We start from the raw sequence: 18,596 nt of genomic DNA, 5'->3' as shown, positions 1-18,596 counted from the left end.
GCTTGCCAAAAATGTTTGTTTTTTTCTGTAAATTTTGGTTATAGGTAATAATCCTTTGCACGAACTACCAACATTATTATGTGTATTATTTGTTTTATTGTGGAAATTAAGATGTATTGTATATAAAAAAAAATCAGTGTCAGTCCAAATTTTGGACACACCTACTCATTCAAGGGATTTTCTTAATTGTTTCTATATTGTAGAATAATAGACATCAAAACATTTAAATAACACATATGGAATCATGTAGTAACCAATTTTTTTTATTTATATTTCAGATTCTTCAAAGGAGCTACCCTTTGCCTTAATGACACCTTCAGACACTCTTGGCATTCTCTCAACCAGCTTCACCTGGAATGCTTTTCCAACAGTCTTGAAGGAGTTCCCACATATGCTGAGCACTTGTTGGCTGCTTTTCCTTCACTCTGTGGTCCAACTCATCCCAAACCATCTCAATTGGGTTGAGGTCGGATGATTGTGGAGGCCAGGTCATCTGATGCAGCACTCATCACTCTCCTTCTTGGTCAAAAAGCCCTTATACAGCCTGGAGCTGTGTTGGGTCATTGTCCTGTTGAATAACAAATGACATTCCCACTAAGTGCAAACCAGATGGGATGACATATCACTGCAGAAGGCTGTGGTAGCCATGCTGGTTAAGTGTGCCTTGAATTCTAAATAAATCACTGACAGTGTCACCAGCAAAGCACCCCAACACCATCACACCTCTTCCATGCTTTGCGGTGGGAACCACACATGTGGAGATCAACCATTCACTTAATCTGCGTCTCACAAAGACATGGCGGTTGGAACCCAAAATCTCAAAATTTGACTCATCAGACCAAAGGACAGATTTCCACCGGCCTAATGTCCATTCTTCTTATTGGTGTCCTTTAAAAGTGGTTTCTTTGCAGCCATTCGACCATGGCCTGATTCACACAGTCTCCTCTGAACAGTTGATGTTGAGCTGTGTCTGTTACTTGAACTCTGTGAAGCATTTATTTGGGCTGCAATCTGAGTTTAATCAACTTGTCCTCTGCAGCAGAGGTAACTCTGGGACTTTCTTTCCTGTGGCGGACCTCATGAGAGCCAGTTTCATCATAGCGCTTAATTTTTTTTGCAATTGCACTAGAAGAAACTTTCAAAGTTCTTAAAATGTTCCGTATTGACTGACCTTAATGATGGACTGTCATTTCTCTTTGCCTATTTGAGCTTTTATTGCCATAATATGGACTTGGTCTTTTACCAATTAATGCTAACTTCTGTATACCACCCCTACCTTGTCACAACAAAACTGATTGACTCAAACGGATTAAGAAGGAAACAAATTCCAGAAATTAACTTTTAACAAGGCACACATGTTAATTTAAATGCATTCCAGGTGACTACCTCATAAAGCTGGTTGAGAGATTGCCAAGAGTGTGCAAAGCTGTCATCAAGGGAAAGGGTGTCTACTTTGAAGAATCTCACATCTAAAATATATTTTGATTTGTTTAACACTTTTTTGGTTACTACATGATTCCATACGTGTTATTTCATAGTTGTGATGTCGTCACTATTATTCTACAATGTAGAAAACATTTTAAATAAAGAAAAGCCCTTGAATGAGTATGTGTGTCAACTTTTGACTGGTACTGTATATATATTTTTTACAAGCTATATATAATGCAAATTGAGGTGAGAGCGATGGAAATGCTTTAGGCAATTATCTGAGTCTGTTCTGTGGGTGGTATTGTGTGCTCTTTTCGAAGGATGAGTCCCGGTCTTTCGGGGGCCCTGGGATTCGGGGGGATGGGGGTGGTCTGCTGGTCACTGGGATGACAACCCAACTTGGGATGGGGAAGGGTTTTAGCCGGTGGAATAGTGGGGAACAATTAGAGGGTTTACTTAGTAGCAATGCAAATATCATGGTGTAGTGAAATGGACACTCAATCACTATGGTACTTTTTAATGGTGAGTTGACAAACATATATTATGATAAATATATTTGAAACTTGTATCGCATTAGGGTAAATGGTGAAATAAGTATAGCCAGTTACAATTGTAATGGCTTAGCAGATAATAAGAAAAGACGATCAGTATTTACCTGGCTAAAAGCGAAGGAATATAATATCTATTGTTTACAGGAAACTCATTCAAACATTTTGATGAAGTTGTGTGGAAAAAGGACAATGGGGGCAAAAACTGGCATCTTCATTAAATAGTACCGGCAAAACACCAGTCTCAACGTCAATAGTGAAGAGGCGACTCTGGGATGCTGGCCTTCTAGGCAGAGTTGCAAAGAAAAATACATATTTCAGATTGACCAATAAAAATAAAAGATTAAGATGTGCAAAAGAACACAGACACTGGACAGAGGAACTCTGCCTAGAAGGTGATGATGGTTGCTGATAATGGGCCTCTGTACGCCTATGTAGATATTCCATTAAAAATCTGCCGTTTCCAGCTACAATAGTCATTTACAAAATTAACGTCTACACTCTATTTCTGATCAATTTGATGTTATTTTAATGGACAAAAATGTGCTTTTTTTTCAAAAACAAGGACATCTCTAAATGTCCCCAAACTTTTGAATGGTAGTGTATGTAATAATTGATCAACCCTACAAGCAATCCACGACTCTATTATTATGGTGGGAGATTATAATACTCTTTAAAATACCTCTATGGACCATAAAGGAAATCACACTACAAACTATCACGCACATGCACTTAAGAAAATCACGAATGACATAGATATATTGGAACTAGTGGATGTATGGAAGCTTAAATATCCTGACCTAGTGAGATATACAAGGAGGATGCTCAATCAAGTTAGTCGTCTTGACTACTTTCTTATGTCATTCTGTCTGGAACCAAAACTTTAAAAAGTGTTGATAGGGGACAGAATGTGGTTGGACCATCAAATAATTGCCCATATATATTACTTTTACAGAATGTCCACGTGGGCGAGGATATTGGACATTTAATCAAAGCCAATGTTGGAGAATCTCATATAAAATGGGATAAAGTTGTTTTTATTTGATTTGTTCCTGTAAGTATGCCTAAAGGTTGTTTGGCAAAATAACCAAATCAAAATGGAAAGCTCCTTGAACGTGGGAATATGCCAGTCCTATTGGGCCAAAATCAATTACGGCCTCCGCCCGCACACATACTCTGGTAGGTAATAACTGTCACCAGTTGGCCAGCTCCATTTGCAGCAACACGTCGAATTCGAACTGAAACAAAGACACATTCGTTAGCGACACCACTCCGCCATGTCTAGAAACAATTTGAAGACGAGAGAGGTAGAAAGAGAAAAAAATATGTCAAGATGTGAGGGATATGTGTGAGACTTTGATCCGACGGCACAGAAAAAAAGCACTCTCCTTCCCTCTCCCAGATCCTAGACTCTCATTAAGGCGACGAGAGTCGACCCCCAAGATCCACCGAAAGAAGTGGAGCACAGTCTTCTGAGACAAACATCGCCTGAAGTGGAGGAATAAGACTTTCTTTAATTGGCGATAGGGGGGGGGGGGTGTAAAACAAGAAAGGGTACGCTGAAGGTTCGTGGATTACTATATCGTAGCATCCGTCCCTGAAGTGAAATTCATAGACAAAGCATTGCTACAAAATAGGGATATTGGACACGGATAAACAGTATTCCAAAAGTGGCAGTGCATACAAAATGAGAGTCCCTGCTCTTGTCAGAGGAACCCCACTTCCCTGGTGCTTCGTGCTCATAGAGAGTGTTTGTTTTAATGCCTGTCATAAATATGTATCGGGGATCTTAATCTGATGGCGCTACTTTGTCGAGAACATGAGATACCAAAATACCTCCGTCGGTCCCAGACGTCCGCTAAATTAGAAGTTCCACCCACTCACATCGGCAGAATGAGTCACTCCGGAGTGGCAGTGGTGTTTATTAAGTTGCTGGAAACAAAGTTCTCTATCGGGAAATACTGCTTTCTTCTTTTCAGAAAAGTACACATTCAGGGGCTCCCCTCGGCTGCCAGAAGAAGAGCACGCTAAAGCATAGCAATTCAGATTGTATTGTGAATGCAAAATCTCCTTCAATTGGCCGACAGCAAATTAATGTAAGTTGTTTGTACAGCCAGCCATCTATGACCGTCTGGGAATCCTTAGTCAGGGCTGTCAAGTAGTTCTTCAGCCCAGAGTAAACCATCCATTGCACTTTTTCCATCTGCACACATAAAGGCTGACACGCTGATGTGAAAAGGTAGTATGTGTACATCGTGTATTTAAACCTCTGTGGAACTTGCTTACATTGTTGTGCTACTTATGGTAGACACTGTAGCTCCCTGGCCTTCTTGGATTCTCCAAAGTGTTTTCAATGGATCTTCAACCAATGTTTCAGTCAAAAGACCATCAGGGTTGACGTGATGATGGCTAATTGTGATAGTAGAGTCAAGAGTCCCTGCATAACCCATACACAACACTCCCCCCACCCTCAAGCACATATATACACACACACACACACATGTTGTTCTATCCTCATGGGGACCTAAAATTATCTTCCATTCAAAATCCTATTTTCCCTAAACCTAAACCTAACCCTTCCCATAACCCTAACTTTAACCCGCAATCCTAAACCTAACTCATAACCCTAGCCTTTGTCCTCATCGGGATGTGAGAAATGTCCCTACTAGGGAGAGTTTTCCTTGTTTAACTATCCTTACGGGGACTTTTGGGGATTTTAGGTCCGCACAAAGGTAGAAGAACCCGCCCACCCACACACACACACACACACACACACAAACCCTAATCCCTAGAGTACCTCTGTCTTCTCCCTCCCTGCAGCCCTGGAGGACCCGTGCAGTGAGGTGTCCTGCAGCTACGGCAGCACCTGCATCCAGTCATTGGACTCCTTGTCGGCCAAGTGCATGTGCCCGCTGAGCTGCGACGGTAAGCCCGAGCAGGTGGTGTGTGGCAGTGACGGCCAAGACTACCGCAACGAGTGCGAGCTCTACAAGCAAGCCTGCCACACCCAGAAGAACTTCCGCCTGCAGCACCAGGGATACTGCAGTGAGTCCCCTCATATACTTCTCCTCTACCCTCCCTCCCTCCCTCTCCCTCCTTTCTTTTGTTATTTTTTGCTTATTTTTTTATTTCGCTCTCTCTTCACATCCCACTGGAGTTTCATTGTATTTCTCTGACATCATGTGACTACTTTTCAAATTCATAGCTTTTTTTTCTTCATGCCCACTCTTCCAGCTGTGTGGATTATTCACTGTCGACAAACAAAGCCACTTGTTTTTAGAGCTAGCCATTTTGAGAGTTGTTTTGTGTCACCCGCTGTTTGTTTTGGTAGTTTTCTCCTGAGGACGTCTGACTTCGAGACATTTGCGCCGAGAGAAAGAGCCAGATAGAGCTAACCAGACAAACTAGCGTCCCCAAAAGTGAGACCCTGAGTGACTACAAAATGGAAGTGGATGGAGTCTCAGGCCCCCAGAGGACGGCTCGAATATATATCCATTCAAAGCCGGTGAGACCAGGCTCCATGTTGCCTTACCCCTAGGGGGAGGCCTGGGTTCTCAGGAGAGCTGGCCCAGTGGGCCCCTAAATCTTCCTGAGCGATTCTGTCCAAGCTTTGGCTGTCTCAACTGGCTCGCCAGCGTCAGACACATGGTGATGCTTTATATATACAGCTGGGGCTAGGCTAGCCAGCACCTCCACTGTCTGTATGTCTAATTGCCTCATCGGGGGTGTGTGGGGGCTCGACTGCGGAGTGTAGGAATCCTGGAAGCCGTTCTGGTTTGTTAATGGGAGATAATGGTTTTTGCAAATGGGATAATAGCTGGGCTTGTGTTGCATCATTGCATTTCTGGCGTCAGGTATTATTGAAAAAAAAAAACAGAGTTGGTAATGGTCTTTATATACTCCTGTGTTAGCAATTCCAATGTGCTAATATACACAATCCCTACAATCCCTGACCTTGGCAATGTGTTGCTGGCATTGGCCCTGTTGTTGTCCTGCCTGCCCCGCCCGGGCTGTGGAAGTCAAGCTACCATTGTCACTTTTGTGTTCCTGTTATCGCTCTTTGTTTCTCGAGCCAGGGCCTTTTCTCTCGCTTTCCCTCTCTTTCCCTTTCTCTCTCTCTCCGTCCTTTTGGTCTCATTTTCCTCGGTGGTGTTTCGAATGAATTGCTCGCAGCTTGGGCAGTGTTTTAATGCGGTGCAGAGGTACATAAATCCTTTGTGTCCCCTTGCTCTATACAAGACTGTGTAGAGAGATGAGAAGAAGTTGAGCAGGCAAACAGCTTCTATTTCACTAAGCATCTCCCCAGTTCTATTATGATTACAGTTGATATGGCCACCAGCGCCAGCTGCCAGCCTGTCATCCTCTTAGATCCATGGGCTTCTTGGCTTTCCACTTTGTCTTTCCAGGGCAGCCCGTGTTGATAGCAGGCCTATCTCCAGCATATCCCTGGTGATGGATAACCATGTCCTACCACTAACCTCTTTCTCTCCCCTGTTTATAGACCCCTGCAAAGACAGCGAGAACAGTCTGAATGTGGCGTGCCGGGTGGAGCCACGTACCCGCCAGCCCCTGACCTTTGCCCCCCCGGAGTCGTGCCCACCTGTCAATGAGCCACTGTGCGCCAGTGACAGCCAGACGTACGAGAGCGAGTGCCATATGACGAGGACGGGCATGCAGAAGGGCATTGAACTCAGGAAGATCCACCCGGGCCGCTGCAAGAAACAAGGTGAGCCAGCACGTTCATGCACGCACACACAAACTGCACTGCCTTGACCGATAGATAACTTACCATGTTCTTTACGGGCTGTGTTGTGTTACATGCATGACACCAGATGGTTTGCTTGATAAGAGCTCACAAAGGCTTTTCTGGGCCTTCTGCACTGTCAGGTTTACTGCACAGTCAGGTTTACAAAATCCAATTTTATTTGTCACATGCCAAATATAACAATGAAATGTTTACTTACAATCCCTTAACCAACAATGCAGTTTTAAGAAAAATAAATGTTAAGAAAGTATTTACCAAAATAAACTGTAAAATTTTTTTTTTTTTTAATTAAGGAGCAACAATAAAATAACACTAGTAGGGCTTTACACAGGGGGTACTGGTACAAAGTCAATATGTGGGGGCAGAGGTTATCGTCCGGGTAGCTATTTGATTAGCTGTTCAGGAGTCTTATGGCTTGGGTGTAGAAGCTGTTGAGCCTTTTGTACCTAGACTTGGCGCTCCGGTACCACTTGCCGTGCGGTAGCAAGGAGAACAGTCTATGACTAGGCTGGCTGGAGTCTTTACCAATTTTTAGGACTTTCTTCTGACACCGCCTGGTATTGAAGTCCTGGATGGCAGGAAGCTTGGTCCCAGTGATGTACTGGGCCGTACCCACTACCCTCTGTAGTGCCTTGCGGTCGGAGGCTGAGCAGTTGCCATAACAGGCAACTAGTCAGGATGCTCTTAACTTCTTGGTCCTACTTGAGACGTCTGCGTCTCAAGTAGGCACCTGGAAATGCAAATGCGCTACGCTAAATGCTAAATGTACTTGTTAAAACTCAAACGTTCATTAAAATAGACATGTAGGGTATTGAATTAAAGCTACACTCGTTGTGAATCTAGCCAACAAGTCAGATTTCCAAAATACCAGCACGACACGTAAACAACAGATTTTGCGGTAGCCGGTGCTACCCAAAACGCAGAAATAAAATATAAAACATTCATTACCTTTGATGATATTCTTTGTTGGCACTCCTATATGTCCCATAAACATCACAAATTGGTCTTTTTCCCGATTAAATCCGTCCATGAATGCCAAAAATATCCATTTGTATGGCCTGTCTGCATCACGAAAAAAGCTCTCTTCCAAGACGCAACGTCATGTTTAGTTGCCTATATTCTTTGACAAAAAACTTCAACCTATTTTTATAACCCAACTTTAGGTATTTGTAAACGTTAATAAGCGATCAAATTGATCACTGGGCGATCTGTATTCAATAGCAGCTACAAAAGAAAACAGTGTCCATTTTTCAATCTTCCAAAATCGATTGAGGTAGGCTGGATGGAATCAATGATCTATTCGTAATGCCTCAATGGATTTTTGTCAATGAAAATGACGTTTTTGGCGACATCGTGTGGAAGCTGTATGAATTGCATCCGTCTCCATATTAAATTTGGTTTCCTTTAAATAATCCATGAAAGGGGCGCATGGATACTTTTTTCAGATTTCAGTGAGCAGTTTTTCTTGCGCTTTTCGATGAAACACACGCTCTGTTATAGTCACAGCCGTGATTTAACCAGTTTTCGAAACTTCAGAGTGTTTTCTATCCACACGTACTAATCATATGCATATACTATATTCCTGGCATGAGTAGCAGGACGCTGAAAAGTTGCGCGATTTTTAACAGAATGTTCGAAAAAGGAGGGGGTAGGATAAAGAGGTTTTAATGGTGTGGCTGTTAAACTTTTTGAGGATCTGAGGACCCATGCCAAATATTTTCCTGAGTTTCCTGAGGGGGAATAGGCATTGTCGTGACCTTTTTCACGACTGTCTTGCTGTGTTTGGACTATGATAGTTTGTTGGTGATGTGGACACCAAGGAACCTGAAGCGCTCAACCCGCTCCACTACAGCCCCGTCGATGAGAATGGCGGTGTGCTCTGTCCTCCTTTTCCTGTAGTCCACAATCATCTTCTTTGTCTTGATCACATTTAGGCAGAGTTTGTTGTCCTGGCACCACACTGCCAGGTCTCTGACCTCCTCCCTATAGGCTGTCTCATCGTTGTCAGTGATCAGGCCTTCTACTGATGTGTAGTTGGAGTCGTGCTTGGCCATACAGTCATGGGTGAACAGGGAGTAGAGGAGCAGACTGAGCATGCACCCCTGAGGGGCCCCGTGTTGAGGATCAACGTGGCAGATGTGTTGTTACCTACCCTTACCACCTGGGGGGTGGCTCATCAGGAAGTCCAAGATCCAGGTGCAGAGGGAGGTGTTTAGTCCCAGGGTCCTTAGCTTAGTAATGAGCTTTGAGAGCATTATGGTGTTGAACGCTGAGCTGTAGTCAACGAATAGTATTCTCGTGTAGGTGTTCCTTTTGTCCAGGTGGGAAAGGGCAACGTGGAGTGCAATAGTGATTGCATCATCTGTGGATCTGTTGGGGCGGTATACAAATTGGAGTGGGTCTAAGGTTTCTGGGATAATGGTGTTGATGTGAGCCATGACCAGCCTTTCAAAGCACTTCATGGGTACAGACGTGAGTGATACGGGTCCGTAGTCATTTAGGCAGGTTAGCCTGGTGTTCTTGGGTACAGGAACTATAGTGGTCTGCTTGAAACATGTTGGTATTACAGACTCGGTCAGGGATAGGTTGAAAATGTGAAGACACTTGCCAGTTTGTCAGCGCATGCTCGGAGTACACGTCCTGGTTATCCGTCTGGCCCTGTGGCCTTGTGAATGTTGACCTGTTTAAAGCTCTTACTCACATCGGCTTTGGAGAGTGTGATCACACAGTCGTCCGGAACAGCTGATGCACTCATGCATGCTTCAGTGTTTCTTTCCTTGAAGCGAGCATAGAGGTTATTTAGCTCGTCTGGTATGCTCATGTCACTGTGCTTCCTTTTGCAGTCCGTAATAGTTTGCATGCCCTGCAACATCCGACGAGCATCGGAGCCGGTGTAGTGCGATTCAATCTTAGTCATGTATTGACGCTTTGCCTGTTTGATGGTTTGTCGGATGGCATAGCGGGATTTCTTATCAACATCCGGGTTAGTGTCTCGCTCCTTGAAGCGCCAGCTCTACTCTTTAGCCCAGGCAGATTACAGGCAGATGTTACCTGTAATCTATGGCTTCTGGCTGGGGGTACGTACCGTCACTGTGGGGATGATGTCATCAATGCACTTATTGATGAAGCCAGTGACTGATGTGCCATCTCAATGCCATCTGAATAATCCCAGAACATATTCCAGTCTGTGCTAGCAAAACACTCCTGTAGCTTAGAATCTGCGTCATCTGACCACTTCCTTATTGAGCGGTACTTCCTGCTGTAGTTTTTGCTTGTAAGCAGGAGGATAGAATTTGCCAAATGGGGTGGTGAGGGAAAGCTTTGTAGGCGTCTCTGTGAGTGGAGTAAAGATGGTCTAGAATTTTTTCCCCTCTGGTTGCACATGTAACATGCTGGTAGAAATTATGTAAAAATGTATTTAAGTTTCCCTGCATTTAAGTCCCCGGCCACTAGGAGCGCTGCCTCTGGATGAGCATTTTCCTGTTTGCTTATGGCCTTATACAGCTCGTTGAGAGCCATCTTAGTGCCAGGATCAGTTTGTGGTGGTAAATAGACAGGTAAAAAGTGTGGTCAACAGCTTATCATGAGATACTCTACCTCAGGCAAGCAAAACCTTGAGACTTCCTTAATTTTAGATTTCGTGCACCAGCTGTTGTTTACAAATAGACACGTACCGCTACCCCTTGTCTTACCGGAGGCAGCTGTTCTGTCTTGCTGATGGACCGAAAACCCAGCCAGTTGTATGACATCCATGTCGTCGTTAAGCCATGACTCGGTGAAACATAAGATATTACAGTTTTTAATGTCCCGTTGGTAGGATAGTCTTGATCGAAGCTCATCCATTTTATTATCCAATGATTGCACATTGGCTAATAGGACTGATGGTAAAGGTAGATTACACACTCGCTGTCAGATCCTTTCAAGGCAATCTCCATCTCTTCTTCATGTGAATGACAGGGATTTGGGCCTTGTTGATTATCTGAACTAAATCCTTTGCGTCCGACTCGTTAAAGAAAAAATCTTCATCCAGTTCGAGGTGAGTAATCACTGTCTTGATATCCAGAAGCTCTTTCGGTCTTAAGAGAGGGTGGCAGAAACATTATGTACAAAATAAATTACAAATAATCCCAAAAAACACACACAATAGCCCGTTAAACGTCAGCCATCTCCTCCGGCGCCATCATCATCATAGATGACACCGATCTGGAGTAATCCAATGTTCCTGTTGTGTGATAGGGGCTTCAGTAGACCACCGTGTTTGTAGCTTTTCTGCTCTCACCTCCACACATCTGAGACCTCCCATGGAGTTAAAGACATAGGCTCATGGTGTGATGCACTCTACTACACACAACTGTGGTTTTGTGCTTCAAATAATTCTCAGTTTCTGCCCTGCAACACACCGACTCTCTTTTGTCAGCAATATTTTGTAGTCAAGCTTGAGTACAGATAAAGACCGCTATTATGTGGATACATATGGGACTTCAACTTCTCAGTAGAAGCCTAGCACTGTGTGTTCCTGTGAATTTATTTAGTTCTCGATCAAGTTAACAGGAACCCATTCTCTATCTGTCTTTTACTGAAGTGAAATGGATAGGCATAATACTTTTTAGTTTTCTAAAAAGAAAATGTATTTCAACAGTTATTTCATTTGGAATGTAGATCAATGACATCATCCCTCTAATGTTCGACTCCCAGAGAAGGCAGCTCCGTAATTAGGTTCCAGTATAGCATGACCACTTTACAGGAAAGAGAAAGAGAGGAATTGAATTCATGTACACATTTGATCCAGTGATGGAGAACATAATGAATTTGAAGCTCTGAATGCGCCTCAACCTTCTCTAAGATTGCCTCGATTCATCAACTGATTTGCTGCATCACATTTCAAGTCACATTTTATTTTAAGTCCATTATTACAACGTCTCAACATGCTTTACAGAGGAAAATTAAACATTAAAAACAAGAAACAACCATGTCCCTCGTCCATTTTGCAGAGATGTGCAAGGTGGAGTGCAAGTTCAATGGCGTGTGCCAGGTGGAACGTCTAGGCGTGCGCTGCTCCTGCGAGCCTATCCAGTGCGACGGGACCTACAAGCCGCTGTGCGGCAAAGATGGACGCAGCTACGTCAACGACTGTGAGCGGCGACGGGCCGAGTGCCTGGCTAAAGCCCACATCCCCGTCAAGCAGCAAGGCCCGTGTGGTGAGTCAGGTCCTCTAGGAGGGGGGTAAAGGGGAGAAGCCTCTGGTCTTTCTGTCTCCCTCTGATTGGCTCCTCCTGTCCTGTGTACGTACTGTATGTGTGTTTGTTCTGTCTGTCTCTTGACTTGTCAGTAGTTTGCGGTGGGAGGGGAGTTGAAAAAGCGAAAGACAGGAAGTTACTATGACCACCACGTTTCCCTTCATCCCCCATCTACCTCATGCCCGTCACGCTCCGCCATCACGTGACACATGAAACACAACAGCCTTCATGTTTCGTTCATGTCCTTCTACCTCCCCGGTAGTGCCAGTCTTCCACTTCAATGGTTTCTCTCTCTCTCTTCACAACACTAAGTTTTGTCTTGCATGTCTGTCTCCGTCGGTCTCTTTTTTGTCTGTGCGGCTTCCATTTTAAGCAGGTATTCTTTCTATTTCAGTGCGTCTGTCTGTATTTGTCCGTGTGACATCTGCCGCTGTTCGGGACACACCCCTCACTTCAGCAGGGTAGAGTTCAACCTTTGACCTCTGGTGGACACTGACCACTTGGGGGGTCAGAGACTCTCCTCCAATTGGACTAAACAGGGGTGGTTGTCTTTCTCCTTTCTCTTCCTCTTTCTCTTTTCTCTTTCTTTTTCTTTTCCCGTTCTCACACTCTCTCTCTATAACACGATTTTGCAGGTTTTCCTACTTACAAAGCATGTAGAGGTCTGTAATTTTTATCATAGGTACACTTCAACTGTGAGAGACGGAATCTAAAACAAAAATGCAGAAAATCACATTGTATGATTTTTAAGTAATTAATTTGCATTTTATTGCATGACATAAGTATTTGATCACCTACCAACCAGTAAGAATTCTGGCTCTCACAGACCTGTTAGTTTTTCTTTAAGAAGCCCTCCTGTTCTCCACTCATTACCTGTATTAACTGCGCCTGTTTGAACTCGTTACCTGCATAAAAGACACCTGTCCACACACTCAATCAAACAGACTCCAACCTCTCCACAGTGGCCAAGACCAGAGAGCTGTGTAAGGACATCAGGGATAAAATGGTATACCTGCACAAGGCTGGGGTGGGCTACAGGACAATAGGCAGGCAGCTTGGTGAGAAGGCAACAACTGTTGGCGCAATTATTAGAAAATGGAAGAAGTTCAAGATGACGGTCAATCACCCTGGGTCTGGGGCTCCATGCAAGATCTCACCTCACGGGGCATCAATGATCATGAGGACGGTGAGGGATCAGCCCAGAACTACACGGCAGGACCTGGTCAATGACCTGAAGAGAGCTGGGACCACAGTCTCAAGGAAAACCATTAGTAACACACTACGCCGTCATGGATTAAAATCCTGCAGCGCACACAAGGTCCCCCTGCTCAAGTCAGAGCATGTCCAGGCCCGTCTGAAGTTTGCCAATGAACATCTGAATGATCCAGAGGAGGAATGGGAGAAGGTCATGTGGTCTGATTAGACAAAAATAGAGCTTTTTGGTTTAAACTCCACTCACCGTGTTTGGAGGAAGAAGAAGGATGAGTACAACCCCAAGAACACCATCCCAACCGTGAAGCATGGAGGTGGAAACATCATTCTTTGGGGGATGCTTTTCTGCAAAGGGGACAGGACGACTGCACCGTATTGAGGGGAGGATGGATGGGGCCATGTATCGTGAGATCTTGGCCAACAACCTCCTTCCCTCAGTAAGAGCATTGAAGATGGGCCGTGGCTGGGTCTTCCAGCATGACAACGACCCGAAACACACAGCCAGGGCAACTAATGAGTGGCTCCGTAAGAAGCATCTCAAGGTCCTGGAGTGGCCTAGCCAGTCTCCAGACCTGAGCCCAATAGAAAATCTTTGGAGGGAGCTGAAAGTCCATATTGCCCAGCGACAGCCCCAAAACCTGAAGGATCTGGAGAAGGTCTGTATGGAGGAGTGCGCCAAAATCCCTGCTACAGTGTGTGAAAACCTGGTCTAGAACTACAGGAAACGTATGATCTCTGTAATTGCAAACAAAGGTTTCTGTACCAAATGTTAAGTTCTGCTTTTCTGATGTATCAAATACTTATGTCATGCAATAAAATGCAAATTAATTACTTAAAAATCATACAATGTGATTTTCTGGATTTTTGTTTTAGATTCCGCCTCTCACAGTTGAAGTGTACCTATGATAAAATTACAGACCTCTACATGCTTTGTAAGTAGGAAAACCTGCAAAATTGGCACGGTATCAAATACTTGTTCTCCCCACTGTAAGTGCCTGCTGACTAGGTCTCTCAACTTCTTCATATAATCAATTGACTAGGGTCGATGTAGAATTAGATTAGTGGTGGGCAAACTATACCGCTGTGAAGGCCATCCGGCACAGATGCAGGCTTTTGCTCCTGCCAAGCAGTAACACACCCGATTCAGCAAATCAAAGCCTTGATCGAAAACTACGAAGAGTTGATTTTGTAGAATGATGGGTGTGTTACTGCTTGGCCAGAGTAAAAACCTGCACCCACCGTGGTTCTCACAGGGTATAGATAGCCTACCCCTGATGTAGAGTGTCTGTGTTCGATAGACAAGCTAAATGCGCGGCCACAGTTGTGGTTCTCTATCTCTATCTCTATCTCTATCTCACTCTGGTTGGTTATCTGAATACTAAGTTGTACTTGGCGAGGTGACGTTGAAGCTTCACAGTATCATGGTGCAACTCATTAGCATAGTTTTTTCTCATCTCTTCTGTCTTTTTGTCACGCATAAATTAACATGTGAAATGTCTGCGGTGCTTATGTTTTTTGTATTATTATTATTTAATTATTTCTGACAAAGTAAACGGTCACCGTTCTTTTCGCCGTATTGTAGCCGGTCGCGAATTACAGTACATTTTTCAATGCGTTTCTATTGACATTTGCATATTTGCTTGACGACATGATGAGATTTAGATTTAAATCTCATTTCAGATATAATTCAACATCAAAAGGAGAGGAGTGAGGTGCCGAGGCTGTTGGCTTAGTTGTGGGGGGAGTATGTGTGAGAAGGTGTGTGTGTGTGTATGTTAGGTTTTGTGTGTGTAGGCTTCTTTGTGTGGGTGTGTGTGTGCGTGTGTGTGTGTGTGTGTGTGTGTGTGTGTGTGTGTGTGTGTGTGTGTTTGTGTGTGTGTGTGTGTGTGTGTGTTTGTGTGTGTGTGTGCGCAGCTGTTTTGTATGTGACAGTGTCTGTGTCTAAATGGCCTCCTTGTCACAAAGCGATCAATAGCACAGTCAGAGGACAGGTTACAGTTACAGCTGTGCCACGCGGCATGCAGCAAAGGACACACTATTTCTCATCACTGTGACCGTGGCAGCCATTGTACTTCCATCTTAACCACAACACACACACTCCACAAAGGAGCTTGAGTCATCCTTACTGGGCCAAACCACATGCCACCTCTGGGAACCAGTCCCCTGCTAACTTCAATGGCAGTCTAAAATATACTTAAAATCACTTACTGTACAAGTACACACACACAGTGCAGAAGTGAAGGTCCCTGCTGTCCTTTTTCATCTATAGTCCTCCCATCCAGCTGCTGTTCTGGCATTCCTGGTGTGTGTACAGTCTTCTACATGCACCCCAATAAGCCTGAAGTGGTTCAGTCTCCATCGTCTGCTGCCTTTCACTGGCCGGCCTTTTGTCACTTCCCGAAAGCTCTAAGAGCGTCGACCGTGGGATGGTTGGAGAGCGAAAAACTGGGATGATGGGGTGCCATGGCTGTCACTAGCCCAAACCCACACACACTCCTCTCTTATTGGCCGCGAGCTGGCGCTAGTTTATCGATCAGTCACGCCACAAGCCGTATGGAGGGCTGAAAATATTTCCATATATGACACCTAATCGTGAGTGAGGTGACAACCCCCCTAATTTTACTGGCATCCGCCCTTTCACTCTTTGTATCCCTCAAGGGCCACTTGTCCCCCATGAGGGGGCCACAAACTTCCCTAATCATATGGACACAACCAATGTTCTGTCTAAGCTGCTTGTGCTGCAAGCAGTAGCCCGAGACCGTTGCGCTGCTCCCCTGGGACTGCTGGGCAAAGCGCAGAAGAAATATCAGCCCACGGAGAGACACACGAGATTGAACCTAACGCAACTTTGTTGAGTTTCTCCTGTTAACACTATTAACGTGTCCCTTTAATGTGGCAATTGTGATCGAATCAACACAATATTTGCCACTTTCAAAGCAGCATACCGAAACAAACTTCCAATCACAGCTGCAGTAGGCCTATATGCAAATAGACATATATGGATCTGTGCCATTTACTTTGAACTGGACTGTGTACAGCTGTGGTCGTGTGTAGATGCGTTTGTTTTGAGATCAAAGCAAGAGCTGCATGTAGCCACTTATTCGTTTTGTTTATAGTCTTTTGCTAGTTAGTGAGTTATTAGCCCGGTTATAGATAATTTGAAGTCAGCAATAGGAGAGTGATTGCTTCCTGCAAGAGCACAACACATCTACATTTCTAGACATCTTTGAAAAGCTAGTCAGGTAAAGAGCTTTGTCTTAAAGGGGCAGTGTTGAATTTTGAGACAGGCTTGAATAAGCTAAGTAGCAGAGAGTAGCATAATTAATTAATTTTATTTTGTAAAGCGGTTTCTTGCACCAAACACCCCAACAATGTTTTCAGTCACCTCCTTGTCTGAAGGACAAGTGGATAAACAGGTTAATGTAAAGCACTGTTTTTTTTTTTTTCAAAAGTCTCATGGAATGTAGGCCTACATTGAACACCACACTACTACTTTAGGCTGAATGATAGAACAGCTATTTACATGTTAAATGTTATGGGATGCATTTTCTCCATTGTTTTTGATGGTAGGCCACTCTGGTAGGCCTACATTATGATCACATAGCCACAGTAGCCTACTTGGCCACTGTAAAAACTGTAACTTAAAGTAGGTACAGCCTCAGTGTTCACAGTAAAACTGTAACTTAAAGCAGGTACAGTCTCAGTGTTCACAGTAAAACTGTAACTTAAAGCAGGTACAGCCTCAGTGTTCACAGTAAAACTGTAACTTAATGCAGGTACAGCCTTAGTGTTCACAGTAAAACTGTAACTTAAAGCGGGTACAGCCTTAGTGTTCACAGTAAAACTGTAACTTAAAGCGGGTACAGCCTCAGTGTTCACAGTAAAACTGTAACTTAAAGTGGGTACAGCCTCAGTGTTCACAGTAAAACTGTAACTTAAAGCGGGTACAGCCTCAGTGTTCACAGTAAAACTGTAACTTAAAGCGGGTACAGCCTCAGTGTTCACAGTAAAACTGTAACTTAAAGCGGGTACAGCCTCAGTGTTCACAGTAAAACTGTAACTTAAAGCAGGTACAGCCTCAGTGTTCACAGTAAAACAGTAACTTAAAGCAGGTACAGCCTCGGTGTTCACAGTAAAACTGTAACTTAAAGCAGATACAGCCTCAGTATTCACAGTAAAACTGTAACTTAAAGCAGGTACAGCCTCAGTGTTCACAGTAAAACTGTAACTTAAAGCAGGTACAGCCTTAGTGTTCACAGTAAAACTGTAACTTAAAGCAGGTAGAGCCTCAGTGTTCACATTAAAACTGTAACTTAAAGCAGATACAGCCTTAGTATTCACAGTAAAACTGTAACTTAAAGCAGGTACAGCCTCAGTATTCACAGTAAAACTGTAACTTAAAGCAGGTACAGCCTCAGTGTTCACAGTAAAACTGTAACTTAAAGCAGGTACAGCCTCAGTGTTCACAGTAAACCTGTAACTTAAAGCAGGTACAGCCTCAGTGTTCACAGTAAACGTGCGCTGGGAGTTGCACAACATTTTCACAACGTTCAAGACCTGAAATTTGGTCAGTGCCGTAAACAATTTGAGAAACACTGGACACAACCATCTTATAAGCTGAAAAAGACAATGCTGCCCTGTTTGATATATAAGCCCATATGGTCTTCCACGGGAATGTGTCCGAGGTCAGTCTCTCATGAGATAGCCACTTTAAAGATGAATGGCGGTGGATTGTGAGTGGCCAGTTCATAGCATTCCCCAGATGCTCAGATGAAAAAAGTCCAAGGGGCTTAAGATCTGTCTGCCTTAACCCAGAGCGCTCAAAGAAAGCTTTTACTGCTGCGAGACAGGGACACATTAGATGGTACAGCGGATCACAGACAGACACACACAGAAAGACAGTGAAGTACTTAGTTAGATGGTTAGATAATTGGTTTGAATACTGTTTGAGAGCGGTGCAATATTGGCTCATTGCTTGTGTCTGTGTACGTGTACATGCATATGTGTGTGTGTGTGCGTGTGTGTGTGTGTGTGTGTGTGTGTGTGTGTGTGTGTGTGTGTGCACATTCACACACGCACTCTCCTCCCAGAGGTTAACAGAGAATCACTCAGCCAGAGAGACATTGTCATTGACAAAGAGCTTCGGGGAAGGAGGAGAACTGGGGAGAAAAGTGTGCCTACGGTGACACCCTGTATGCACACATGACTGTAATTCGCTTTGGATAAAAAGTGTCTGCTAAATGGCATATACACAAGCCTCTCCGGTGAATATTTACAATTTGCATGTTGATTTGATTAGCATCTCCGCCATGCGACGACACTAGTCAACAATAATAGACTGAGTAGCTATTAAACCCAGCGAGGACCTTCAGTGATGTTTGGTAATGAATCTAATTAGTGTAGTTG

The 18,596-nt window shown here is 44.0% G+C and overlaps 1 protein-coding gene across 1 annotated transcript in view; it reads left to right on the top strand.

Annotated features, from left to right (window-relative positions):
- Positions 1–18,596, top strand: part of LOC139368345 (agrin-like) — a 445,616-nt gene that overhangs the window by 274,550 nt on the left and 152,470 nt on the right. Inside the window, exons 5-7 of the mRNA XM_071107109.1 lie at positions 4,797–5,021; positions 6,478–6,702; positions 11,733–11,939. Of these exons, the coding sequence (XP_070963210.1) occupies positions 4,797–5,021; positions 6,478–6,702; positions 11,733–11,939 (657 nt within the window). The remainder of the gene's footprint in view (positions 1–4,796; positions 5,022–6,477; positions 6,703–11,732; positions 11,940–18,596) is intronic.

This window comes from Oncorhynchus clarkii, chromosome 16 (assembly GCF_045791955.1).
Source record: "Oncorhynchus clarkii lewisi isolate Uvic-CL-2024 chromosome 16, UVic_Ocla_1.0, whole genome shotgun sequence".
Taxonomy (NCBI): domain Eukaryota; kingdom Metazoa; phylum Chordata; class Actinopteri; order Salmoniformes; family Salmonidae; genus Oncorhynchus; species Oncorhynchus clarkii.
Note: the sequence above shows the minus strand (reverse complement) of the source record. Positions and strands in the feature narration are given on the sequence as shown.